Source organism: Corvus moneduloides, chromosome 20 (assembly GCF_009650955.1).
Source record: "Corvus moneduloides isolate bCorMon1 chromosome 20, bCorMon1.pri, whole genome shotgun sequence".
In the NCBI taxonomy this organism is placed as follows: Eukaryota; Metazoa; Chordata; class Aves; order Passeriformes; family Corvidae; genus Corvus; species Corvus moneduloides.
The window spans coordinates 325,967-351,949 of record NC_045495.1 but is presented as its reverse complement, the minus strand read 5'-3'; the positions used below and the strand labels follow the sequence as shown (position 1 = coordinate 351,949).

The following is a 25,983-nucleotide window of genomic DNA, read 5'->3' as shown; positions in this document are numbered from 1 at the left end:
ACTACCATTCAGAGTTTGGCATCATCTGATGTTTTGAGGAGGCACAAATGCATTTCAGTATTTTTGGAGAATGAGTTGGGCTTTTTCCTGTGGGGAAGTGGGTACCTCGACACTTGTCTGCTGGAATTGCTGCTGTCTCAGTCTCCCCAGGGACCTCGAGATCTGGCGAAATACAAAAATACTGATCTTGGGTTTAAGTTTGGGTCTTGACTCTCTGGAGTGATCCATGTGCACGGTGTAGGTCGGGATGGGTGCTGTGGTGACACCGAAACGCTGTCTGGTTCATCTGGGGTGAATTTATGTGGTGTGTTGACAAAAGTAACATCACGCCTGGTTTTATCTGACTTACAGTAGGATACAGAAAGAGATTACAGCAATGATAGGGGTTTTGTTGTTGTTGAATTTAAAGAATCCATCTGATTAGAGATTCTGCTGAAACATTTAGATAGAGAAGGCCAGAACTGAGGTTATGTTGATTTCCTTAAGGATGGTAGACAAGAGGGTGACAGGCAGGGGAAGTGGGTGAAGCAGGAGGGTGACAGGCAGGACGAGGCTGCAGGAGCGGCTGTTCCCTGCCAGATGTGGTCTGTGGCCTCTGCAAGCTGTTTCTCCTGAGCAAACACATTTATTACAGACTTTGCCAGGGGAGCCCCATGCATTGTTAATGATTGACTGCCCCAGCCGGGGGTTTCCAGGCAGCTCTTGTTCCATGCTGGGCTCTTGCTCTGTGGCTGGGGAGCAGGGGGCGTTTCTCTCCATCTTTCCCTGGGAGTTGCTCAGGTCCCACTTGAGTGCACGGTGCACGTGGTTGCCTGCAGCCTGTGTGTGCCCTCCAGCAGATTCCTGTTTGTGGCAGGGTCCCCCCAAAACCCTGACCTGGCTGTGACACTTTGTGGGGCAGCTGCTCCAGGGGCCCTGCAACCCACTGCCAGAGGGGTTCTGCCCTCCCTGCTCTAAGGTCAGGCTGGTTAAACCCACCCAGGGCAGTGGGCTTGACCAGATGCAGGAGGGTTGTTTCGACTATTCCTAATGCCTACAGGGATACAGAGAACCAGTAGGCTGTGGGCAGGTGCCCGTGTCCTGTCCTGTGCTGGGTGGATGTTCTCATATATGTTCCCACACCTGCAGGCAGCATGGATGGTGCTTTCATCCCTCGGACTAGGAAGTTGCTCAAAGTGCTGCAGCTTGTCCTGTGTCTAATTCCTGTGAAAATTAAACTGGCAGAGGAGAAAGGTGAGATAAGGGGGGCACAGGGACCTGGGTGTTTTATCACCACGGCAACAAGGATTTCCAGGGAAAGGTGCTGAGGTGAGAAGTAGATAATTTACAGTAGATAATTTACTTAATAAAAAAAAGTACTCTTATTTCCTGGAGGGAGCTGTGTGTCAGCTCCCGGTGTGAGGGACAGGCTCGAGGCCTCGTGCTGTCCCGCTGCTGCAGCCTGGGCTCAGGGGGGAGGGATGCTCGGGCCTGGCAGAGGGATGGCAGGGCCAGGCTGGGACCAGCTGGGAGGTCCCGCGGGGGTTTGCTGCGGGAAGGAGCCGGTCTGTGGGGCAGGAGCGAGTCCTCCCTCTGCGGGGTTGAAGGGTCTGTGCTGGCACTTCGCCCCTTAAGGAGCCCGGGCCGTGGCTGCCGGGAAAGCCTCCGTACCGGGGTGACCCGGGCGCTCTGCCGCGGACAGTCGGGTCCCCGGGGCCTTGACGTGCTCAGAGCCCCGCCCGCCCGCAGAGCCGGCCCGGGGGTGTTCGGGGGTCTGCGGACACACCCACGCCTCCCCGGCCGGAGGGGAAGGGGGGCAGAGCTGCCGCCATTCCGCGGCCGCTCCCGCGGGACTCCGTTACCGGCCCCGCGCTCGTTACCGGCGGCGCGGGGAGCGCGCGGGGCGCGCGCGGGGCGGTGCGGGGCGGGGGCGGTCGCGGCCGTGGACGCGCCGCCGCCCCCGCCGGTGCCGGCGCTCCGTGGCGGCGGCAGCGGCGATGTCCCGGGCGGGCGGCAGGACGCGGTCCCGGCGCGCAGGGGTGCGGGCGGCCGTGGTGCTGATCGGGCTCCTGCACCGCTCCCGGCAGAGCAGCGAGAGAAGGTGACGCCGCGGGGAGCCGGGTAGCGCTCGGTACCGTCGGCTGGGCAGAGCCCGGGGGCTGCGGGGGGGACTCGGGGCCAGCGGCGGGAGCGGCGGATGGAATTACTGGGCGGGGGGTGCCGGCGGCGGTACCGGGAGCTGGAAAATAGGCACCGGGATAATCGTGACCCGCTCGCGGTGCGCGCTGTGTGCCGGCAGCGGTACCGGGGACCAGGCAGTAGGCACCGGCATAACCGTGACCCGCTTGCGCTGAGCGCTGTGCGCTGGCAGCGCTGCCGGGAGCCGGGCACCGGAGTAACCGCGGCCGCTCAGAGCGCGTGTCGGTGCCCGTGTGTGCAGGGGCCGCGCTCCCCGGGCCAGGTGAGCCCCGACGCCGCGGCTGCTGCAGAGCCGGCGGGACCAGCGCGATTCTCAGGGCCCCCTCGGGCTCCCGTGCAGGCAGAACCGCTGTAACTTGGCTCCGCAGCTTTGTCTGCGCCGGGAACAGCTGACAAATGGTTTCATCTTTCATTGCCGAAACCATGGGCTGTACTTCGTGTTCAACTTTGTGCCGTAGGAAATGGCCTGTTTGCAGTGCTGTGCGAGCTGGCATCTGCTCCGCGGGCGCCGCTCCCCCCGCTCCGCACGGGAGTTGCTCTTGGCTTCAGAGGTTGACCCCGCGCTGATCTATGCGGGCTGCCCCGGGCAGGGAGTTTTCTCCTCCAGAACTCTGCTGCTCTGGCAACTTCGGTGTTAAAAATATTCAGAAATATGCATCCGAACCTCACAGTGTGTGTGTACCTCTGGTTCAGGGTGGAAAGAATATGGGCACTGCTGCAGACTGAGGGTTTTTTTGTTTCTTTTTTCTTGGTTCAGGTTGTGACTTTGTACCAAACTCAAATGAATGAAGAATTGGTTATTTGGAATCTTTATTGTAAAATATTCTCCCACTCCCTAATCTGTAAGCATGAAAAAATCAGAGTGAGGTGACTGAGAATGAACCTTTTTGTCCACCACCAGTTGTGGATTGTGGGTTTGTACCCCATTTTTCGGTGCTGCTGGCATAGGGACTTTGCCTTGGACAGCTGGTGCCATTGAGAGCAGGATTTCAGTGATGCGCTAAAGACTGAACACTGGCGTTCCTGGGGAGTTCATATGTCACTGTTGTTGTTTTGGGATATTTTCTTCTCCCTTGCTGGGGTATTAGGTAGATCATCAAAGTGGAACAGTTGGAAAAACCAACCCCCAGGTCCCGAATGAGTAACGGATGCTCACCTGAGCTGAGCCATGGCTGGGTGCCCTGTACCACACTCCCTGGCTGGAATGCCGGGTGTGGGGTCTGAACTGGGGCTCCCAGGTGGGCTTGGCTGTTCCTGCCCCTGCTGTTGCTCCTTGGATTTTGTCTTGTTTAGCCCAGGCCCATTCCAGCCATAGCTCTGCCCTTGGACCATGAGCTTCAGATACTGGCTAGCAAGTGTTGGAGGGGCTGGCTGGCTGGGGGGGTGACCTGAAGTCTCTTCTCCTGCTTTCACCTGTGGTAGAGGACCCCCCATGTGTGGGAACTATCCAAGTGCAGAGGGATGCTGGTGGGGGCCCAGGTGATCCTCGGGATGTTGTACCCACTGAAACTCATTGGCCAATCCTGCATTTGCCTCAAGGGCAGGGAGTGCTTTACTAGTCACACCAAGCAAGACTTTGCCAAAGAGTTTTCTTTCCCCCAGGTACCAGGTTTCTATAAGTGAGCCCAGCATGACACTGGAGTGCTTAGAAAAAAACTGGCTCTGAACTTGCACAGGAATCTGCCCCGTGATGTGTGAGTCTGGTTTTATTTTTTTCCCCAGCATCTTGTTGTGCACAAAACGTCTCAGTGTGCCTCTTGCTGCGGGGTTTACTGAGTACAACAAGAGTCACACAGACAGCTCAAGGGGAGAACAAGACCCTGAGGAGGTTTTTTTCTGTCTGCCGTGGACTGAGGAGCCTCCATGGGAGTGATTGCAAGAATTCAAGCAGTGCTTTACGGTGGTTGTTTCATCTTATGCAAGCTGCCAGGGCCATCAAAGTGACATAATCTGCAGGAAAAGGAAGGGACTGCTAGCGGCATCGTCAAAAGGGACTCTGTTCCTCCACCTGCTCCTATTTGCTTTTTTCCCTCCTACATTCGGTCTTTGTTCTGCATTTGCAATTGAATTTTGCTTCCATGAGCCATATGCAAGCCTGGCAAGATCAGTGGCAGCTGCAGAGTCTGTGGTGGCCCATGTCCCTTCCTTGTTAGCAACGCAGCAAAGTGCAGTGCAACACAGCAGGCTCCCTTGCAGAGCTGGGTGATGCTTACCTGCCCCTCCACCTGCAGCCTTCTCACCTGTGCCTCCCCTGCGCACCTGAGCTGGAGGGGAGGAGCGGGGAGGCCTGGGGGGTGGCTGCTGCTGGGGGCTCCTCCTTGCTCCTGTTTTGCTCTGAAAGCCTGGCATTTGGAGCTGTATTTCTATCTAAATGAATTTCCCTGAATGTCCCACATGCAAGTGAGGTGATGTGGTGGTGGCTCTCCTCTCACAGGGGAGAGCTGGTGGGTGGGTGCCTTGGTGTGGGGCACCTCTCCACTCACAGCCTCCCCTTGCCCTTTGGCATCAGTCCCATGGCCTTTGGGGATGCAGGTTTCTGGGAGCTGTTCTCTGCAATTTGCAAATTACTGAATCAGCTCAGAAACGGCTGCCCGAGGCTCCTGGCTCGGGTTTGGCAGGAATAGGATCAGACAAGCCTTCTGGTCTGAAAATGTCTGCAAGTGCCTTGGCTGATTTACCCAGATCTGCAGGAAATTACCACTTTCTCTGTTCCTGCAAGGGAGAGCAGGCAGCACATTTTGTAAAAGATAAAAACTTCTTCTCACCATTACTTGCATATTGAGCCTCACTGTCCCGGCCTGGCCCAGTGGAAAGCCCTTGGCCAGTTGGAAAGATTCCAGCATCTGTAGAGGTGTAGGCAAAGCAGGAGTCAGCTTCTCGCTGGCCTCCCCTCCCCAGGCAGGATGGGCAATGTGTGGCACAGCAGGGACCCCACGGCCAGCGCAGGCAGCTGGGATCCTGCCTGCTCAAGTGCGGGATGCTCTGAACTGTTCAACAATGGTTATTCCCTGTTCAGAGGGGCAATTAGGGCCAGCCCCACTGGCAGTTAAATGTCACCTTGCTCTGAGCAGGGCTGCGGTCCCGCTCCGAGGACAGTGCGCCGGGGACGCTGTGTGTGTGCAGGTGCAGGCTGGCAGTTTGCAAATACGTAATTTATTGCAAGAAATGTAGATGAGAAAATGCTGCACTTTCTTTTTTGCTGTCTCAGGCAATGTGAGATGTGAGAAGGGTAACATTGCTGGGTAGGGCTAGGCTGAGCCAGGACATAACAAGGTAAATCAGTTTTTAGGGAAGATGTTCCATGGCAGGGGCTCTGCCCAGGGGTCTGGAAGCTCTGCAGTGTTGAATACCTGGGCTGGACCCCACGTCTGGGGGGGATTCTGGAGCCCCACGGCTGTCTGACATCAGTGGGAGCCTGCAGCAGTGCGTGTCCTCTGCTGATGTCCTCCCTGGGATGAGTGATGATGCAGCGAGATCTTGCTTGCCTGGCATCCTGGGATTGGGTGGAGAGCTGCTCAAAGTCAGGGCAAGGTGCTTCATTCAGCCACTCACTGCAGATTTCCAGGTGTAAACTCACAGCAAGGTACCCTTGTCTGTGTTGCAAAAAACCCACACTTTTGGTTGAGGTTTTTTTTTGCAACTTGTGAGCAGCTGCCAAGGGCTCCTGGCCACTGCTGCTCTGCCTGGTGTGTCAGCAGGTGCTTGTGTCCCTGGAGCCAGCGGTCAGACCCAGCTGTGTGGGGGATGGAGAGGAGCCCCCCCAGAGGGAGGACGAGCAGCCTGTGCCCTGCTCCCACCACCCGCCATGGCCAGGGCTGAGCCCGGGCAGGGGGAGGATGGAAAGTGATATGGAAGCACAGTCCCCTCTGAAAACTTACGAGACTGGGCATGGCATATTAAATAAACTAAAAAGGAAGCAGCTGGCAAGGTGATGCCCATCATGGATAAAAAATGATGAGTCCAAAAATAGAGGCTGTTAATTTACAGGAGAGTCATTGCTGACCTTCTCAGGGATGCAGCATCTGACAGGCAGAACTTGTTGCTGCAGGAGTTTGGTGCCTCCTTAGGCCAGGTTTGATCTGTGGAGTTAAGCATAGGCATATGGGTAACCTGGGATGCTCCTATCTCATTTGCACATGGTGACAGATGTAGAGCCAACCACGTGTTGTGGAGCACTTCACCGTTTCAGGTAATATGTTGACATCTCCCCTCCCCAGCTGTGATTTATCTGAATGTACTGTGTTGACTTAGAGCCTGTCTGGGAAATAAATCAGATGGAGAAAATGAGGAGGTGCGATGCATTAGGGGTTTTTCATTAGGCTTTGGGTTGAGAGAGCATGAGAGAAGTGTGCATTCGGAGTCAGGGTCCAGATGGGAACAGTCGGGGGGTCCATGCAGCCTTGGCTCTGTGCTGAACAGGACTTTTTAATCAGAATTTCAGTATGTTGGTGGGGTTTACCGAATGCAGGATATGTATTTGAAGGTGCTTTAGGATTGTGATCAGGGACGCTTTAAAGAGAAAGACCTCACCTGCCCTTGCTGTGTTGGGAGCTCACCAGTGCCCATGTACCCAAAATGGGGGGAAAAAAATCCCTATTTTCTCCTCCTTTGGAAGGAGCCAGGAGAGCAGCCCTTACTTTGTGGGCTCTGCCTCCCTGGGAGCTGGCAACAGGTGCCCCTGAGCACAGTCCCAGGAGGGGGCTGGGATGGCAGGGGTGATCTCAGTCTCCATTCAGAAACGCTGCAGTCGGCCCTGCCATAACCACATTAAGGTATTTCCTTAATTACATTTACTAAGTATGCAGGATTCTAATTCTCTCTTTTCCTTCTCTCTTAATTTGCCTAATGAGAAAAACAACAAAATAAAATTACAAAGCTGATGCCCGTGTTTCCTTCTGGAGAGGCTGGTGTCTGGCCGCGCAGCTCCGGAGGATGCTCTGGCCCATTCTGTGCGCTGGTGCCTGGCTGTAGCCGTGGCCAGGGTGGGCACACAGGCATTGGGGGCAGACAGACCCCCCTGGCACCTGCCAGGTGCCCCCTCAGGGAGCGAACACAGCACTGGGACCTTTGGTTACGTTGTTGGTGCTGGAGCTGTGTGACTCCTGTGGTGCCAGGGAGAGGCGAGTGCGTGGGGAGCTGCCCAGCATCCCCAGTGCCCATCCTCGCTGGTGTGGGCACTGCCACCTCTGCTGTGCTTTAGGCTCTGCAGAGACTTGTACCCTCAGTGTCAGCTGGGGACTGGGTCACGGTGTTGGGCTGCTGTGAGCCCCCGCAGGCTCTGGGGTCGCTTCAGGGGAATCCCTGAGGGCTGCACCCCAGTGCACAGACAAAGATGTGCTAATCTGCCTCATGGTTCATTTATCATCCCTTGAGGGTCATCAGTTTGGGAAATGGGCCGCTGGCCCTTGACCCCAGCGCTGATGGCGAACTGAATCATTGGCGTCTGTGGCTGGACTTCAACATAACAGATTCCCAACGCAGAGACCCGTTCCAAGCAGTCGTTGGGGATGGGCTTGTTTTGCTCTCCCGGAACTGCAGGAGCAGTTCCAGCAGTTTGGCCCCAAAGAAGCAGCCAGCATGTGACAGAGGAACATGTTGTTAAGTTGGGTGATTTTATAATACTTAGAATATGATGCTATGGCAACCCACTACAAATCCCAGATCAAATCAAATTATTTGTGCGCATCCCTGTAACTTTAATCTTTTCAAAGTCGTATCTGTTTTATGCCTTTGAGGCCACTGTGCAGCTGAGTGCAATCAGGCAGAGCTCAGGGTTCAAAGCAAGGAGAGCAGAGGATGAGTAGTTTGCTCCAGATCAGGCTGTGCTTTAGTGTCCTAGAAAGTCAAAGAGCAAACAAGGAAAATCTGTCATCCTCGGCATTTTTGAGCAGTAGAGACATGGCGAGGTTGTGGAGAGCAGAGAGGGAAGGAGCTTGATAAACAGTATGGGTGGGCAGGACAGGAATTCTGCTATTGCCCCACATTGCTCCAATTCATTTCTTGCATTGAAAAACTGGAAGATACCAGGAGCTCAAATGAGGTGTAACAATGTAAATTTAACCTTGCTCTGATATGAAAAAGAGAGAAGATTTATTTTGGTTTAATGTAATGTGAAATGTCAGTTCTTGGTCTGGATTAATTTTTGGACACAATGCAATGGGCATTTCCCCCAGTGCCTCTGACTACGTCCATGTTGCTGGCACAGCCCAGGTGGTGCCGTGCCTCCCCTGGCTGTGAGTGGGATGATGCTGCTGGTCCCACTTTGCCTTCCCAGCCTCCCTGCTGCCCCCCCGCTGTCTCCTTGGTGCCTCCCACTTCATCCCCTCAGCATCTCCATGGCGCAGGTCCTGCTGAGGAGGGGCTGCAGGCACCGAGCTTTCCCGTGACCGGCAAGTGATTGTCACCTGCTGTCACAAATACTGGGGCTTGGGAGGAGGGGGCAGCGTGGGTGGGAGAGCAGGGCCTGGGGTGGTGGGGCTGTGGTGAGGGCAGGTGTTTCCAGAGGTCAGTGTGCCCCTTCTAGCAGGAGCTGTGTTCTGGAGAGGGCCCCGGCGGCATTGGTGCCCGTTGCCTGCACGCTGCGCTGTGTGGAGCCATCCCGGGGCGCGCTGCCATGGGAACCAAACCTCGTTACGGCGAGATAAACAGTTGGACATTTTGGCCCGGTTTCTGCAGGACTAACCTGGCAGGGACAAGAGGAAACTAAATTAAATCTCAGATTTTCTGACTCCCGGAGGAGCATCTGGCAGTGCTGCTGCGTGACGGCATGGCTGCCTGCCCGGGAACCGCCGGGCGAGAGGGATGGGAATTTTGTTCAGTGGAGGGCTGAGGCCGTACTTTTCCAAAGCTTAGGGGACTTTTGTGGGGGGCTGTCTTGGCAGCTCCGTGGTACAGGGGCTGCTTTCTGCTTTCCTGGGGCCCTGCATCTTCATGATGGCTCTTGGTACTTCTAAATCCAGTGCCTGTGCCAGGTGCTGTGTTGGCAAAGGGGCCCTCGGCTGGGTCACTCCAGACCCATGCTGGGGTGTCCCTGGGTGTTCCCGAGCCTCCTTTGCTGCCAGAAGGCTGCTCAGCCGCAGGTCCTGCTCTGGTGAGGAGGATGCCGGAGGGAGGGCACCCATGGGGATGGGCTGTCATAGGAATCCAGCTTTGCTGTCCCTGCAGCACCAACACCACACATGAGGACTCGCAGCCCACACTGGGCACGGGCTCCTCTGATGACTTTTATCACCTTCTCACACTGTCGGTTGGGTTTTTTCTCAGATTCCAGATATTACTGTACAGGCAGCTGCACGCCACGGCTTTGCCAAGGGAGATAACCCTCATCTCCTGCCTCGTGTGCTGGCTCGGGCGGGGAGAGCTGACATGCCTGTGTTTGGTTTTCCAGGAAGCAGGAGCTACTGAACAGCACGGATGTGACCGTCCCGGAGCGGCCCCTGTCACCCCCCCTCACGGCCCCGCCGACCATGAAGGTGAGTGTGCGGGCACTGGGCCGGGCCAAGGGCCCGGGTTTGGAAAGCCAAGTTGGTGGGAGCGGCACTTCCAACACAGCGGCTGCACGGATCAGGGCTGTTCCCACAGGAGCAGCAGGAGGTGGTTTCTGGAATTCAGCTGGCAGCCTGTTCCAACGCCATCCGTCTCTCCATCCGTGGTGGCGGGGCCTGCGTGCCGGCGGCCTGTCCCGCTCTGGCACTCACATTATGCAATCACGAGCAGTGATGCCAAGCAGGGTGCTGAGTCCCGGTGCTGCTTTCCTTCCAGTAGCCCTCCCCCAGCACCGTGGTGGCTCTGTGTCAGCATGAGGCAGACACCGTGTCCCTGGCAGGTGGGCACTGATGCAGGGGCCGACCTACTGTTCCCTCATGCCAGGGAAACTTGGCCACTGCCAGGCTGTGCCAGGCATGGGCAATTCCAGAGGTATCAAACGAAACTAAATCCATGCATCTTCCGGGCTGAAATTTGCCTGTGAGCCTCTGGATTTGTTTGTGTTTCCTTGTTTGGAGGTTCCCAGTGGCCCCACTGCCACTTTGATATTGCTGCCATCGGCTTGGGACAGGTAGAGGCTGGGATGTATCTGCTGACATTGAAGAGATGAACTTCGAGCTGCCTGGGACAGGGGATGTCAGGGATCAGGCATGGGCATTGGAACAGACGCGGGAGCAAGTCCCTGGCCTGTGCTTCGTCAGAGCTGTGCAGGTGTTCTGGCCAAGGGAGGCGTGTCCTGCCGTCCCCTGGCACTGCTGGGACAGGAAGGCCCTCTTGGTGCTCGTGCCCATTCTGCAGCTCCTGAGCCAGCAGCTTGGGTTGTCCTGAGCATGACTCCAAGAGGATTTACAATTGGGATTTGTTCAGCTTCTTTGGAAGGGCTGTGGCTTTTTTGTGCATACAGATTTCCAGCTGGAGAGGGATTTTCTATCTCCTGCCCAGCACCCAGTTTCTGCTGCAGCTCTCTTAGGAGAGTGCCCACCTGAGGGGCACAGTGCACCCCACTGCAGGGGCATGAGTCCTGCCATGGGGCTGGACATCCTGTCGTGAGGCTTTACATCTTGCCCGTGAAGCTGTGCATCCCAGCAGGCACCTGCCTGTCCCCTGCAAACCCTCACCTGCTTCCTGCCCAACCTGTTCCGGACACTTTGCCTCCCAGGGGAGCCACCCTTTGAAATAACAAGACAGCTGTCCTGCCGTGCCTCTGGCTTGAGGAAACATTGACCAAGGGAGGTGTGGGGCTGGGCAGGGATGGCTGGGCTGGTGCTCAGCTGCTCTTGGTGGGTGCCTGTGAGGAGGTCTGGCTGTGTGGCTGATGCAGATGGGGAGTGATGCCAAGGAAGTAATGGATTTCTTCTGGGGCTTGCTGGTGAGTGCTGTGACATGTGGGGAAGAGTGCTGGGGAGGGGCGCTGGCACAGCTCTGCTTGCTGCCCTCCATTTGTGGCAGCTCCCGCCTGGTGCAGGGTTTTCTTTCTGGTCACTTCCTTTGTAAACCTCTGAAGCAGGCACTTACTGGCCATGCTGAAACTTCTCCAAGTGCTCCCTGTCCGTGGAGACCGGCCACCAAACACACTGCCCAGGACAAGGTGTGTCCTGCAGAGATGGCAGGGCAGTGCTGCCCGCTCTGGGTTGCCTTTGGTGGAGTACCCTGATGCAGATGCCAGTGCAAGTTTGGCTTGGAGCAAAAGCCTGAGCACCCATGAAGTGACTGTCACCCCTCTTGCTGGCCGTGCCCTTGGTGGGTGACACGACTTTCTGCCAGTGCCACGAACGTGTCATTATACACATACTGTAATTACCAGAATGTTTGTGGCCCAGTAAAGCTGTCTCTGAGTGTGCACATCCCTCTGAAGGGCTCAGGCTGCTGCATGCTTTGTTCAGTACGTGTGGGCATTTTCTGTGGGACTCGCTGTATCAGGTGGGTCCCATGCCGTGGTGGGGTCAGGTCTTGGCTCTGGCTGCTGGTAGAGCAGGACCTGAAACTATCCAAGAACATTTGTATCTGGAGATAAACAGAATCCAAACCAATCTCAAACTGAGGAAAAGACTTTTTAATGAGTGTCCAGCTGTGGGCATAGAGCTGTCTGAGCCTGGGGTTCTTTTAGACTCCTGCAGGGGTGGTGGGTAAGGACCAGGCGTAGTCTAAAGCTGGAAACACAGCCAGGGCTGTGTCCAAGCCACAGCTGCCCCACCTGTGCTGGCAGCCGTAGACTGCTTGTGCTGTAAATCCAACCTTTGAACACCACAGGTATTAAAGGAAAAAAAATCTCTCTCAGATTTTCCTTTGTCCTTTGATTTTCATTTCTTCATCCCCTCCTCTGTTTTTTTCCTCTATTTTTTTGTGTTTTGAGAAATTCAGTCTGTTCTAAGAGCTCACTAAAAATCATCCCCCGTGCCCTTCCCCTTGTTACCATGACCCCTTTTTTTGCCCCAAATCACGCATGTCTCTCCCGCAAGCCGTTTCCGACAGGCGGTAGGATGGGAGCTGCTGATCCCGCTTTTCACTCTCCACCCGGGCTGGCAGCATCTGCCGTGGCCCAGCCGCTCCTCGGTGTGCGCTGGGAGCTGCGGCTGGAGCAAACCTGGGCTAGAGGAAAGGAGGGCTGGGAGAAGGGACGGGGCGGGTGCGCCACGCCTCCAGAAAAGCCACTTACTGGGAGTGCCCCATTTACAGCCGTAGTTTGGCTGGGTAATTTATTTGTGTGTACCTGACAGCAGGAAAAGCTGGGAGAGGGATCAGGACTGTCCAGCAAGTCCAGCTTCTGCGGGTGCTGTGCTAAAGGGAGCAGCTTCAGAGCAGCTCCACGGAGCACAGGCTGCCACCAGGACCGGGGCTCTGCCGGGCAGCGCAGGTAGATCAGGGTGGGAACACGGTTACCTGGAGTTCCCGTCGCCGAGGGAGAGCGATCAGCGTGGTCTTGGCAGCTCTCCCGGTGAGGTGATGGTGGCCTGTGCCCGCTCTGGTGGGGGTCTTGTCCCTGAGCCCTCTCACTCTGTGTTGCCGGGGGTGCAGGGCCCCTGTGTGTGCGATGGCTGCAGGTCCTGTCCCCGGCACGGGCTGGGCAGGGCGCCCTGGCCCTTGAGCCAGGCAGCAGAAACAGGGTTTCTAATTGGAGCAGCTCAGTAATCTCTTCAGTTCCTTTGGCAAGTGGGGATTAACCCTGCGCTGGGCAGTCCAGCACCACTGGCAGCAGCTTCACCAATGCTGCTGTGGTTAAGAAAAGAAATTACTCAAGATCCCTGATTAAACTCCACACAACGCTGGGCATTTGTGGGGGTCGAGGGCTTCTGGCAAGGAGAGCTGCAGCAGTGATGCTGAGCTCCGAGTTGGGCTGGATGGCAGCTCCTGGTGTCACAGCTGCCTGCTCATATTCAGGGAGCAGGACAAGTGCTCCAGGGTGGGGGTCCACTGTCCCTGCCATGATGTGGCTTGGACTGGCTTGCCTTGTGTCTGCTTTTATCGAACAGGAGATTTCCTTCTTTTCTTTTCAGTCGGCAGAATTCTTCGAAATGCTGGAAAAAATGCAGGTGAGCAGCAGTGTGCATGCCAGTAACGCGGGATGTTTCCCCCAGCAGAGCCCCTGAGGGCAGAGGCCCCACAGCACCTCCTTCGTTACTGTGCTGGGAGGCCTGTCCCAGGAACAGACCCCACCTTCCAGCCGCTTGGGTTGGAGTGATCTCCATGTAGCAAAATACCCTGGTGTTGGTGGACCGACCCCCTGTGTTGGTGAAAGCATGTACATAATTTGATGCATTCATTTTGTTCCAAACAGGCACCAAAACTGGAAGAACAGAAGTCTGGAAGCCAAAAACACAAGGTTGGTTGATTTTTGTTTCTTGAGGGGATCTCTTCAAGTGTCCCACCCTCATCTCAGAGGTTTAATGTGATCGTCATAGTCACTCAAAGGTCTGGAAAGGATTTAGATCTAAAAACAAGGCACTGATTGAATTGCAGAGATGGGAGCATGGTGCCTGTAAATCCCTAATCCAGCTTTATGTCCAGACTGGTGCATTTCAGCTTCCAGCTGTGCAAAAGGGTTGGGGTTTGCCACGGTACTGGGAAGTTGCACCAATAGAGGAACTCCCTTTAGGCAGGACTTAGCCTGCATTGATGCCTTCCTGCAAGGGACCAGCAGGTGTTGGAGGCACTCCCTGGGTTGGGTGTGCAGGGCTGGGGTGTTAAGGGACAGCTGGTGGGGAACAGATGGTCATAGATGGTGTTTTGGTTCCTTTTTCCAGGAAGACTACATCCCATACCCCAGCATCGATGAGGTGGGTGCCCTGAACTCCCCTGAACACCCTCCGGTGAACACGTTTCCAAAATTGCTGATGGCAGGGGAATTGGTGGAGATTCTGAGAGGAGCTGCATAAAGCATATTTCCCCTCCCTACCTTTGTGGTTTTCGGCTTTTCCTCAGTACCATGTGCCCTCTTATGTGACAGAAGTTTCGGAGAGGGGCTGGACTCATCCTCCCCGGCACCAGGGCTGGGGTCTGCTGCAGTAGGGAGGGCAAATCATGGGGCAATGAGCTCTGCATCCCACGTCCACACCCCTGTCCTGCCTGACCCCTCATGGCACATGTCTCTGCAGATCCTAGAGAAGGGTAGCCCATACCCGCTGATCATCCTGCCCCAGTTTGGGGGGTACTGGATAGAAGACCCAGAAAACCTCGGCACGCCCACCTCATCTGACAGCAGCATCTGCGAAGAGGAGGAGGAAAACCTCAGCCCCAGCACCTACGGCTACAAGCTGGAGTGCAAGGGAGAGGCCAGAGCCTACCGCAAGCATTTCCTGGGGAAGGTGGGTTCCTCCGCCCCATGGGGCTCAAAGTTGCACACCCTTGCCCAAGAAAAACTCTCCAATTGTGAGCAAAGTGGGCAAATTTTACAATTTCCCTCTTTGCAAGGAATGGAGGCGCTGGTGGGTTCCCAGTGTAGCAGTGAAGGCCACACGTGCAGCCTTTGCCCCAGTCCCACAGCCACAGGTCTCCTGTGACACCGATGGGGACATCAGCTCTGAGCCTTCTGTCCCTGGGGACCCAGGGCTCATGCCAGGCATGGGGGCCTGCGTGGCAGCCCCTGCCCTCTTGCTCACAGCCCCGTAATCCTCTTTGGCCCTCTGAACACACCGAGACCTGGGTGCTAAAGTCCATGGGCAGAGGGTTTACAGCCCTGGTCCTGGCAAGGGGGTGCAAGTGTGTGAGTAATGGGAGGGTGTTGGGGTGGCAGGTGAGTGTCCAGGCAGTGTCCTTGCCATTGGCAAGTGGCTTCCCGGCTGCTAATGTGCTGTTTTCTATTTTTAGGATCATTTAAATTTTTACTGTACAGCCAGCAGCCTTGGAAATCTGATCCTTTCTGTTAAATGTGAGGAGACAGATGGCACAGAATATTTAAGGGTTATACTCAGGTATGGAAGAAAAAAAGCTTTGTTTAACAAAATATTCTCTCTTTGGGAGTCCCTGGTTCTGTTTCTACAGCAAGTGCTCAAGCTGGACTGGCAGCACGTGGAGGGCGTCTGGGTGGGATGGGAGGCAGTGGCAGCATCCTTGTGTTTCTGTGCTGGGACTGCCTAAACCTGATAATGAATGTGAGACTTTGATCTGTTGCTAAACCCGCTGGAACTGAATGTAAACCTCTGCGTGTTTAATCCTCCCTGGGATAACACCAGTCACTTCTCTCGCCATCCCTCCATAAGCTGACAGGACCCAGCATGTCTGAACCATTGTGTCATCTCCAAACTATGAATATTTTAAGAGCTGCAGAGATGAGAAGACAAATCGAGCCTTTGCTCTCTAACCAGGCCCAACAAATGCAGCACAACAGTGTTTCCCAACAGAGGGTGCCTCTTTGCTGTAGACACTCTCTGACGTCTGTCTGCTCATTGTTGTTTCTTTGCTAGGTCCAGAGTGAAGACATTGCATGAAAGGATTCCATTGGCAGGATTCAGCAAACTCCCAAGCATCCCCCAGATTGCAAAGGTGAATTGCCTGGCTTGGCTGGAACACATGCAGCAAAGCCTGTGCCAGTGCACATCAGGCAGTGTTGGGAAGTGTTGGGTGGTGTCAGAATGTGTTGGGCAGTGTTTGGCAGTGCTGGGTGGCGTTGGGCATCACTGGGATGTGTTGTGCAGCATTGGACAGTGTTGGGCAGCAGTTTCAATTTTACAATGAGTGCCTGGGCTCTCAGGTCAAGGGGCACTTAGATGGTGCTGTGTGCTGGCCCTGCTGTTGGTTCCCTGCTGATCCCAGGCAGGGAGAGAAAATGGCACTCATTTGACATGGAGAGACCTGGGACTTGGCTTGCTGCATCCTCAGTCGGGTGCCAGCCCGGCCATGGGGCATCCCAATGAGAGGATGCGAAGTGGGAGCTCCTGCAATCGGACGCTGTATTTGGCTTCTTTATAAGACATTCACAGCCTGAAGTTTTGGCCAAGGACCTGACACTGACTGCTCTTTCCCCTTGCCCACAGGCCTTCTGTGACGATGCCTCCGGGCTAAAGTTTAACCCAGTTCTCTACCCCAAGGTGAGGTAACCTGCCCAAGTTGGTTGTGTGTTCTGCAACAATGCTGAGAACCACACCCAGGGCCACTGTTGAAAACTTTTAGCCTAATTATGTGGAAATTTGGCTTCTTTCCCCCTTCCGCTCCCTTGGTGCTGCCCAGTTGTTGTTGCACCCTGCTGCAGCTCCGGTGGGCTCTCCTCACCCCTCACCATGGATCTTTTGGCCATCACATTTTGAACTACCAGATGAAACAATTGGCATTTTGCTTTCCTGCAGGCATCCCAGATGATAGTGTCTTATGATGAACATGAGGTCAACAACACGTTCAAGTTTGGTGTGATCTATCAGAAGTTCAGGCAGGTGAGTTGTCCCCATGCTGCTTTCATGGAGCATGTCCCTGTGCACCAGAGATCCACGTTCATGAGCACAGACTCAACTCTGATGTTAATTTTGCCATGTGCAGCACCTCATGTCACTGGGTGTCCTCACTGACTGTGTTTCTCATTGCTCAGATGTTTTCCCCACTCATTAAAAAATGATATGACTGAAAAATCTCAGTATGGAAATCAGCCCACAAGCTGCTGTAGGGAAAAGCGGATGTGAAAATGCATTTTAGCAGGCGTGGTATTTTAATCAGATATATGTTTAGACAGCAAAACAGCTACGTTTGTCTGGAGGGACTGTGGGCTCTGAAGACAGGCACTTGCTGAAAATGCTGTCATTAGCCGGGGACTCCGGATGGGGAGTGCAGAGCTCAGCCTCAGAACTCACTGAGAATTATTCTGACAGGCACTTTAATTATCTTACATATTGCATTTTGGGTTGGATTGAGTGACTCATGCAAGGCCGTAATTAGGGTCTCATTGTTTTGAAATACAGAAAGCAGGGGATGATTAGGGCTTGGATTTTCCAATAGAGGATTCACTTCTGATTTGGTATTTCCTGGATAATATCCTTAGGCCCTTGCTGGGGCTCAGAAGTGGCTCTCAGCAGCTTTACCCTGGGCTGTCCTGCGGGCTGAGCGGGCTGTGACAGCCCATGGATGGTGCTGGTGGCGGGTGTGGTGGTGCCAGCTGGGGAACAGAGGTGGGGAGCAGAGGTGGGGAGCAGCCTGAGGCTGTGCGGGACACCATGGAACAAGGTGCTGGTCAGACCCCAGGGACTCCATGGATGGAGCTGGGGGTGGCAGGGGATTGGACAGGCAGGGAAAATTGGGGCTGTCAGCAGATGCACCCTGTGTTTTGCAGACCCAAGAGGAGGAGCTGTTTGGCAATAATGAAGAGAGCACTGCCTTCAAGAACTTCCTAAGTTTTCTGGGAGACACCATAACTCTCCAGGACTTCAAAGGGTAAGTTAGATAAAAAGGATGATTTTACAAATACATTAACAAGAGACCATGTCATATGTAAAAATATCTACGTGCGAGAACAGAAGTCATCTTGCTCATGAGCGGGATGTGCAGAGCAGAAGCAAATATAGCTTTGGCTTGTTTTTCAAGGCTGGGGGAGTTAAAAAAAAAAAGCAGAGCTGCCAAGAGAGAAAAACTTCTTTTTCTGCAGATTTGAGGTTGTGATAAAATCTGGCTATATTCAGCCATAGATGGAAGGAAGTCTGTGGAAATGTGCTGTGCCCGGTGTCGTGGCTCAGCCGCGGGTGCCTCCGGGGTGGTCGCTGCAGTGGCCACAGTGTGGGGGGAGACCCCCACTGCTGGTGAGGGACGATGAGGCCATGGCCAGTGCCCACGGCTGTGGTCAGCCCTGGCTGACCAGCTCTGCTTTATGTGCACCCTATATTTCAGGCTGGTGGCAGCAATAGTTGGTTACAACACATGACGCATGGTTTGTTCTTTCCCATTTGCTTGCTTCTAGATAAGGATAAATGAACTGGGCTGTTCTATCAGCCTGTCCCCTGACAGCTGCTGGTGCTCTCTGTGAAGCTTTCAATTAATATCTCTTCGTTTCTCTCCGCCTTTCCCTTGATCTCCAGTTTTCGAGGAGGCCTGGATGTCAGCCATGGGCAGACGGGAGCGGAGTCTGTGTACACGGTGTTCAGGGACAGGGAGATAATGTTTCATGTCTCTACAAAGCTGCCTTTTACTGAAGGAGACACACAACAAGTAAGAGAGATGAAGTTGCTTGCACAGAAGGGTCTGAGTGGGGATGCACTGACACTGCCCTGCCTGATGCCATGGGCACTGCCAAGTCCTGGCACCGTGGGAAGTGGCTGCTTGGCTCCCCAGCCTGGGACTGACGCTTGCTGCAGGAGCAGAACTGCCTGGTTTTACTGACCAGTGTTCTCCCTTTCCGCTTAGCTCCAGAGGAAGAGGCACATTGGCAATGACATTGTGGCAATTATCTTCCAAGAGGAGAACACACCATTTGTCCCTGACATGATTGCCTCCAACTTCCTGCATGCCTACATTGTGGTGCAGGTGGAAAACCCCGAGGCAGATAATACGGCGTACAAGGTGAGGGCAGCCCCAATGTGCACGTACCCATTTTTGCTTCAGCATCTTTTGACAAGGGCATGGAGTGACAGGACAAGGGGGAATGACTTCCCACCAGGAAGGGTTAGATTAGAGATTAGGAGGAAGTTCTTCCCTGTGAGGGTGGTGAGGCCCTGGCACAGGTTGCCCAGAGAAGCTGTGGCTGCCCCTGGATCCCTGGAAGTGTTCAAGGCCAGGTTGGGCAGGGCTTGGAGCAGTCTGGGATAGTGGGAGGTGTCCCTGCCTATGGCAAGAGTGGTGTGACTGAATGACCCTTAATGTCCCATCCAACCCAAACCATTCCATAATTTGACGATCCCAGACCGAGGTCTGGAGGCAGCTGCCCAGCACCCACCCTGTGCTCAGTGATGCAGTCAGTGTTAGGCCTCGTGGGGACTCGTATCTGAGTGCTGAACACACACACGTGTGCACACAGGTGTATTACGTGTGCACTGTTACACACCTTGTGTGCATACAGACATCAGTGCATAAAGTACATGTTTGTATAACAGCTCATTTGTTAATGAGTTTTGGTGGTCCTCAGTGTTTGAATGTGCCTTGGAACAGTTCACGCCTGTCTGATGTATCACCTGGGTAGCATAAACCCTGTTATCCTGCTGCACCCGTGGGAATAACGTGTCTCTTGACTCCTCAGGTATCAGTCACAGCCCGGGAAGACGTTCCCTCCTTTGGCCCACCCCTGCCAAGCCCGCCGGTGTTCCAGAAGGTAGGAGCTGAAGAGGGAGGCATGTTCCAAGCTGTAAAAAAAGTAGATGTGCATGTCCGAGATGTTTCCAAGCACACCAGCTTGGGGAAAACAAGACTTCTGGGATTGATCTGCATTGATTTTGGTTTCCAATGAGGCCCCTGGTGTTTATGGTAGGGTGAGTGGCCATACACCACTGCATGGTATTACTTGTGCCAGGTGGCAGCAGTGGCTCTGGTGCTGAGGCACCTGTGTTGGTGCAGGAGGGCGCCTCAAACCCATCTGGGGTTTTCCACCAATGCTTCCACACCTGTAGGGGCTGCCGGGTGCTGTGAGCTTGGGTTTTGGATTGGTACAGCTGTGGTACCAGAGATACAGAGAGTCTTACAAAAATGGTGTGTTTTCCACCTTGGTTGTCTCCCTGCAGAGCCCTGAGTTCCGGGAGTTCCTGCTGACCAAGCTCATCAATGCTGAGAACGCCTGCTGCAAGTCCGACAAGTTTGCGAAGCTGGAGGTAACGCTGCCCACGTGTCCCTGCCTGGAGCAGCGGCAGGTTTGGGGAGCTCTCCTATTCCTCCTCAAAGCCACCTTTCCCTGTTGAACTGGGTCAGTGCTGGCAGGGACGAGAGAGCATGGTGACCACGGGGCAAGCACTGCCCTCGAGGATGGATGAGCTGGCTGTCACGTGGATCGGTGCCACTGCTCCTCCCTTGGAGCCCCTGGCTGAGTGCCTTGTCTCTCCTGCAGGACCGGACACGGGCAGCCTTGTTGGACAACCTTCATGATGAGCTCCATGGGCACACACAGACCATGCTGGGGCTGGGGCCCGAGGAGGACAAGCTGGAGAATGGGGGTCATGGAGGCTTTCTGGAGTCTTTCAAGGTAAAGCCCTGCCCTTGCCAACAGCAGAGCTAAAATGCACCTGGGGCTGGCAAGGAACATGTTGGGGGACAAGAGGAGTCCCCTGAGGGTAGGGTGGCAAGAGGAGGTGGGGGCTGCTGCCACCACTGCCTGCTCAGCCTGCGACTGTACTGGGACAGCTCCTGCAGTTATTTCAGGCACAGTTATTCCTATAGCATGGAGAAGTGAGCACTGGTGGATGAGTCACCTCATCCTGTACCTGGAGGATGGGGCCATGGAGGAGGGGTGCACAGCTCCCCAGGCCCTGCTGCAGAAGCTCAGATGTGTCCTGTTCCAGTGTGAGACGTGTAGGAATGGAACTGCTGTGCAGTCAGTCATACATCACAGCATTCACGTCAGGGTCTCGACAATGAGGTTAAACAGTCACGTTTTGGCACACTTTGTGTGTGCCAGGAGACAGACTGTGCTCTCTTGGCATTGCAGGCAGTGCTGGGGTGGGAGGTGAGGCCCGTGGTCGGTGTGAGGCTGCGCCTGCCCGGACGCCTGGGGCCCGCGCTGCTGGGCTGCCTGCTGGCTTACGTCCTGCACCGTGTGCTGTCGGAGTGACTGGGGGGACAGACGGTAAAGGAGGGCTCGAAGGGCTGAGACCTGGTCCCCACGGTATCTTTTTGCCTGCTGCCTTGCACCTGCGACCCGGCCTACAGACCCAGCCCCTTGGCCAGGTGACCGGGGGACCAGTTCTCAGAGGCGAGCAGAGCTCAGTTCTGCTGGGCTCTGAGTGAGTGACAAACAAAGGCACCTCTCTCTGAGAGGTGGGCTGGGGTGTTGGGGAACCTTGCAGAGTTCCACAGCCCAGGGCAGGAGCCTGCAGAGTGTGAGTGCCTGTGGGTGCTGCTTTGCAGCAAAGCAACTGGTCACTTTTACCTACGAACAACGTCAAATTGTGTATGAATTGCTGCTGACCCCAATAAATCCAGTCTGATGGACTCTTGCTTGATGTTTGTTTTTGGATGGGCAGGAGGGGCTGTTGGGGCTGTGGTCTTCAGCACTGGAGGCTTGGTGAGAGCTCAGGGCTGCAGCTTCCTCTTACCCTGGTGTGGGTCCACCTGTGGCTCCATGACCCCGCAGCCAGCAGCAAACAGCCTGTATGCTGCAGATGCAGTGCTGGCACCTCCAGGAATTTGGCCTGCCGTGACTCATTTACTCTTTAGCCTGGGCTGGGATTCAGGGGCTGTAGGAGCAGCAGCCATGGCTGAGGGAATAGCTGAGAAGAGAATGGGGAATGTAGCTGATGTGAGGAGTGAGAGAAGGAGGCTGCTTGACAGGGAGAAATGAAGATTGAAGGGAGCAAGGAGAGTCCGCGCCTGTCGTGGGGCCAGTGCTGCACAGCTCACCTCCAGTCCCTTCCAGAAGTAGATTGACCAAACCAGAAGCAGCAGTTCAGGCTAAATGTATTCTCAAGCAGTAGTTTGCTGAAGAACAGAAGCACTTTTATGTGGCTGTGAAGCCTCCAGCTCAGGGGCTGTTTCGGGGCAGGCTGGAGAGGTGCAGGAGAGGTGCAAGAAAGGCAGGAGGCTCCACATGATCTGTCCTTCCTGAGTCCAGGGAGAATTATGGAAGGTGTGCCATGTCTTATGGCGTGGCTGTGGTCCCCACTCCTGCCGAGGGGTTTGTGAGGCTGGCCAGGGAGGAGGCAGGGCTTGGAGCTCGTGTCTGTATCTCCTGGTCCTGTAGCTGTAGTCCTCGATATCACAGACCAGTGGGGGGAAAATCTGATCCTGTGGTGGCTGTGGGGCTCCCCAAGGACAGCCCATGCTCAGCTACACCTGCCAGGGCTGATGTCACCAGTCATGCTGTTATTGGGGTGTGCTTGCTCTTGGGGAGGCATAGGCAGGTTGCTCTCCCATGTGCCTGGGAAAGACCTGAAGCTGGGGAGAAGTTCTGGGGACAGCGCCCCGCCGGGTGGTGATGACCTGCTGTCCCCTGTCCCCTCTGCCACAGAGAGCCATCCGGGTGCGCAGCCACTCCATGGAGACGATGGTGGGCAGCCAGAAGAAGCACCACGGCAGTGGCATCCCAGGCAGCCTCAGCGGGGGCATTGCACACAACAGTGGCGAGGTGACCAAGACCACCTTCTCGGTGAGCATGTCCACATGTCCCTCTGTCCCACTGTCCCTCTGTCCCACTGTTCCTTCCTCTGCCCACCCCTCTACAGCCCGGTGGGGCACTGTGTTCCACTGATGCAGCCTGGCAGTCCCCTGCATGGGGAGCAAGGGTAAGGGCGAGGTGGAGACTTGAGCAGGCTGTGAGTTTGGGTGCTTTGTTCAAGCTGGGCTCGTTTTGTGGAAGAACCGAAAACAAGCTTCCTGGGGTTTTGGCCCCAAAATAAAAGGAGATAGAAAAGAAGTTCTGGCATTATGTGGTTTTCAGATGCGCAGGCAGCACAGTTCCTTGCAGGATGTTCAGCATCTGAACTCCCAGGAGAGAGCTGTGCTCTCGAACCCAGATTGTTCTCTGCTTTCAGCCCCCTGTCCCAGCTGCTGCTGCCAAGAACCAGTCCAGGAGCCCCATCAAGCGCCGGTCAGGGCTGTTCCCTCGCCTGCACACGACATCGGAGAGCCAGGCCGAGAGCAGGACAAGGTGGTAAGTTTGTCATCAAAGTGGTGGTACCTGTAGAGCATCTGCCTCTCGCACAGTTTATATTTGGTGTTAGGTAGTACAGTTTGACCATCCTTTTAAGACTCTTGTATAACTCATGCAACCTGTCTCTTTGTGCCCTCAGCGACAGTGTTTCTGGAGCCCAGAAGACACCAGATTTGGGACATTCTTCCCAAGAGATGAAATCTGAAACCTCATCCAACCCCAGCTCCCCTGAAATATGCCCCAACAAAGACAGGTGAGCCAGAAGGAGCCTGTCCTCCTTCCACCACAGCTCAACAGGCATTAAGGAATTTGTCAAACAAAACCATATCTAAATTGTACTGTACATAAGTTTGATAGTAAGGGAGAAAAGAGTCTGGTGATTCATGAGCACAGCTCCTTTTTGGTCTTTACAAAGAAGAGCAAAAAGCAGCGTTTGACCGAGGTTGCCCACATCCCCAGGGCATAGAAGGCTGCTGTGCCTGTTCCTCCCTGCCAAGGTGAAGTCAGCTGGATCTAGGGCTCCCTGCTGGGGCACCCACCCAGTGCCTTATCCCACGCCTTTGGAAGTGGTCATGTACTGCAGCACCCCAAAAGGTTCATTCCTACGGCAGCACTTTGCGCCGGGGGTGTGCAGGAGGGTCTGTCCCGCTGTCACAGTCCAAGGGACACAGTTCCCTGGTGACAGCCATGCGCCCTTCCTTCCGTTCCGCCTCTCCCTAGGCCTTTTATCAAGCTGAAAGAGAACGGGCGGTCGAACATCTCCCGTTCCTCCTCCAGCACCAGCAGCTTCAGCAGCACAGCGGGGGAGAGCGAGACCCTGGAGGAGTACGACAGCGTGGTAGGCACCGAACGCTCCCCGCGGGACATTCCACACGCCCCTCAGCTCCCTGCTGCCTCCGGACCCCTGGGCTCTGTGGGGGGAAGTGCCCACCAGCCCCCAGGTGCCTCCTCACTGCTGACAGGGAGAGGCTTAAGCCCATCTCTGGGTGTGGGGAGGAGGAGGGTTGGAGTGCCTGGTGGGACACGGAGGTGTTGTGGCTGCCCCATCCCTGGAGGTGTCTAAGGCCAGGTTGGACAGGGCTTGGAGCAGCCTGGTCTAGTGGAAGGCATCACTGCCCATGGCAGGGAGGGTCTGGTTAGGTGGTCTTTAAGGTCTGTTCCAACCCAAACCATTCTGTGATTCTGTGACACCCCAGCGAGCCTTGGGATGCCCTGGGCACTGCTCGGTCTGCCCAGGCCAGTAGGGTGCTCCGTCAGGACAAGCTCTCCTACCAGCAACTGGTGGTAGGGCTCCAGTGGGCACGGGTGCAGTGGGGCATCAGCAGGGCGTGGGGGAAGACCTGACTGCGGGAAAGGCCATGTCCTGTCTCTGTGAGCAGGGAAGCCAGCCCTCCACCGCATCGCCGTTCAAGCAGGACGTGTTTGTCTACAGTGCTTTGCCCGGCAGTGAGAGCCCCAGCGTGGGGGCCACGGCCACCCCTGTCATCATGAGCAGGAGCCCCACAGGTGGGTGGCAGGCAGACTGGCAGAGGGCACCGGCTCTACCTTCACTCCTGGAGCCACCCGAAGCCCCTGGGTTCCTGTAATGGTGGGTTGGAATGGGGTCTGTGGCTCTGGGATGGAGGAGCCCCCTCCCAGCCTTGTCCAGGTCCCAGGGTGAAGCAGCAGCTGTGCTCGCCCTGGCGGGACAGGCGCCCGTGGGGTGCGGGGCAGCCCCATCCTGACAGGGCTGCTCTGGAGGGATGGCCCCATGTGCTGTAGTTCTGTACTTCCATGGGGAATTTGTTTCCTTTCTCAATTAGAGCGCAGAGGTGGCTCTTGCTGTGGCTTTGTTCCCTCTGTCTCCCCTGACAGGCATGTGCAGTAGTTGTGGAAACTCTGTCTCCAGAGGCCGAGCCATGACTCACAATTATTTAATCAACAAGCAGCTTCCCGTGGTCTTGGCTCCATTCCTCTCCTGCCAACCCGCTCACCAACTCCATCCATTTCAGTTGGATGATTTGCACAGTGAGGTGCAACTCAAAAGGGCAAAACAGGCAAGAAAAGCTCTTTGCTGGTGCATCCTGTGGTGATGGTGCAGTGAGATGGGGATGGCCGCAGCCACTCCTCTCCCACAAATCCCCATGGTTCTGATTCCTTGAGCCACAGAGAGCCTGCCACAAGGCACCACCATCCACGTGGAAACACACTGTCAGCTGAGGAGCTGTTTTTGAAACAGCCAGGAAGCACAAACAGACCCAAACGGCTCTGTAACTGGGAATGTTGCTGGCAAAGTGGGACCATGGAGTGCAGGCAGGCTTTTTGTCTCTCAGCACCCCACAGGCCCTCCTCCTTATTTCATTAGTGATTTTCTGAACCCTTAAACCAACCCCTTTTAATGCTTGAAGTGTTTGTTTTGTATTTTTCCTGCCAAGAACATAAAAATCCACCCATACATTATATGGATCAGTCATTCCTTGTAGCCTTTTCAGTGGCATTTCCAGGAGAAAGACTGTGAAATGTAATTAAGCCTCAATTTGTTCCATTGCAAACACTTAATGTACAGCTTTTGCCAAACATTCAGCCAAGGCAGACTAAACATTGGTAGCACTCCTGACAGTCTATTAAAGTGCCTAGCTGGGCGAGTGCAGCCGGCACTACAGCAAATATTTTTGTTCACAGTTTATTATTTTTGTTCTTTGTTTGTCCTTCCCTCTAGCAGATCTAAAGAACAGAAATTCTCCGAGGTCCAACCTGAAGTTTCGCTTCGACAAGCTCAGCCATGGCAGCTCCAGCATGGTAGGTGCCACGGCTCTCGCTGGTGGGTTGCTGTGCAGCCGTGCCTGGCACGGGGGGTCTGGGCTCTAGGGGTGGCTCTGAGGACCATGAGGGAGAGAAGGGAAGGGATTTTGTGACTTCTTGCCCCTTTGTTTGCAACCCACTCCATGTTCTGTTCTTCCACATAGAGCCACTAGCAGGAGGAAGTCATGAACTTGTCACAGGTGAGTGTTGGTATGTTTTGTTTTGTGCAAAAAGGCTGTTTGGGGGCCAGCTGTGTTCAGCCAACCGCAGCTGCTCACACTGCTTGTTACTGCTTATGGGATCCATACTGCACCTTAGAGCATCGTAAACACTGCTGTAGG

At 55.1% G+C, this 25,983-nt stretch overlaps 1 protein-coding gene and 1 long non-coding RNA gene across 15 annotated transcripts in view; one reads left to right on the top strand and one right to left on the bottom strand.

Annotated features, from left to right (window-relative positions):
• Nucleotides 1-25,983, top strand: part of RAP1GAP2 (RAP1 GTPase activating protein 2) — a 59,336-nt gene that overhangs the window by 28,806 nt on the left and 4,547 nt on the right. For 7 of the 14 annotated variants that reach the window (XM_032129832.1, XM_032129829.1, XM_032129833.1 and 4 more), the window contains 22 exons: nucleotides 9,566-9,650; nucleotides 13,158-13,193; nucleotides 13,439-13,483; nucleotides 13,905-13,937; nucleotides 14,256-14,465; nucleotides 14,968-15,071; nucleotides 15,564-15,642; nucleotides 16,134-16,187; nucleotides 16,443-16,526; nucleotides 17,414-17,514; nucleotides 18,153-18,282; nucleotides 18,478-18,633; nucleotides 19,307-19,378; nucleotides 19,785-19,871; nucleotides 20,105-20,239; nucleotides 22,220-22,357; nucleotides 22,743-22,861; nucleotides 23,001-23,114; nucleotides 23,582-23,699; nucleotides 24,241-24,367; nucleotides 25,560-25,639; nucleotides 25,807-25,842. In XM_032129832.1, the coding sequence (XP_031985723.1) occupies nucleotides 9,566-9,650; nucleotides 13,158-13,193; nucleotides 13,439-13,483; nucleotides 13,905-13,937; nucleotides 14,256-14,465; nucleotides 14,968-15,071; nucleotides 15,564-15,642; nucleotides 16,134-16,187; nucleotides 16,443-16,526; nucleotides 17,414-17,514; nucleotides 18,153-18,282; nucleotides 18,478-18,633; nucleotides 19,307-19,378; nucleotides 19,785-19,871; nucleotides 20,105-20,239; nucleotides 22,220-22,357; nucleotides 22,743-22,861; nucleotides 23,001-23,114; nucleotides 23,582-23,699; nucleotides 24,241-24,367; nucleotides 25,560-25,639; nucleotides 25,807-25,815 (2,116 nt within the window). In that variant the 3' untranslated portion in view covers nucleotides 25,816-25,842. Of the gene's footprint in view, nucleotides 1-1,955; nucleotides 2,081-9,565; nucleotides 9,651-13,157; nucleotides 13,194-13,438; nucleotides 13,484-13,904; nucleotides 13,938-14,255; nucleotides 14,466-14,967; nucleotides 15,072-15,563; nucleotides 15,643-16,133; nucleotides 16,188-16,442; nucleotides 16,527-17,413; nucleotides 17,515-18,152; nucleotides 18,283-18,477; nucleotides 18,634-19,306; nucleotides 19,379-19,784; nucleotides 19,872-20,104; nucleotides 20,240-20,701; nucleotides 21,205-22,219; nucleotides 22,358-22,742; nucleotides 22,862-23,000; nucleotides 23,115-23,581; nucleotides 23,700-24,240; nucleotides 24,368-25,559; nucleotides 25,640-25,806; nucleotides 25,843-25,983 lie in introns of those variants that run through there. The other 7 variants (XM_032129825.1, XM_032129823.1, XM_032129831.1 and 4 more) reach the window with 6 other exon arrangements.
• Nucleotides 8,252-12,747, bottom strand: LOC116453882. Its single transcript, XR_004243959.1, has 2 exons — nucleotides 12,544-12,747; nucleotides 8,252-8,860 (listed from the first exon to the last, which is right to left on the bottom strand). It is a non-coding gene; the product is annotated as an uncharacterized LOC116453882 (long non-coding RNA).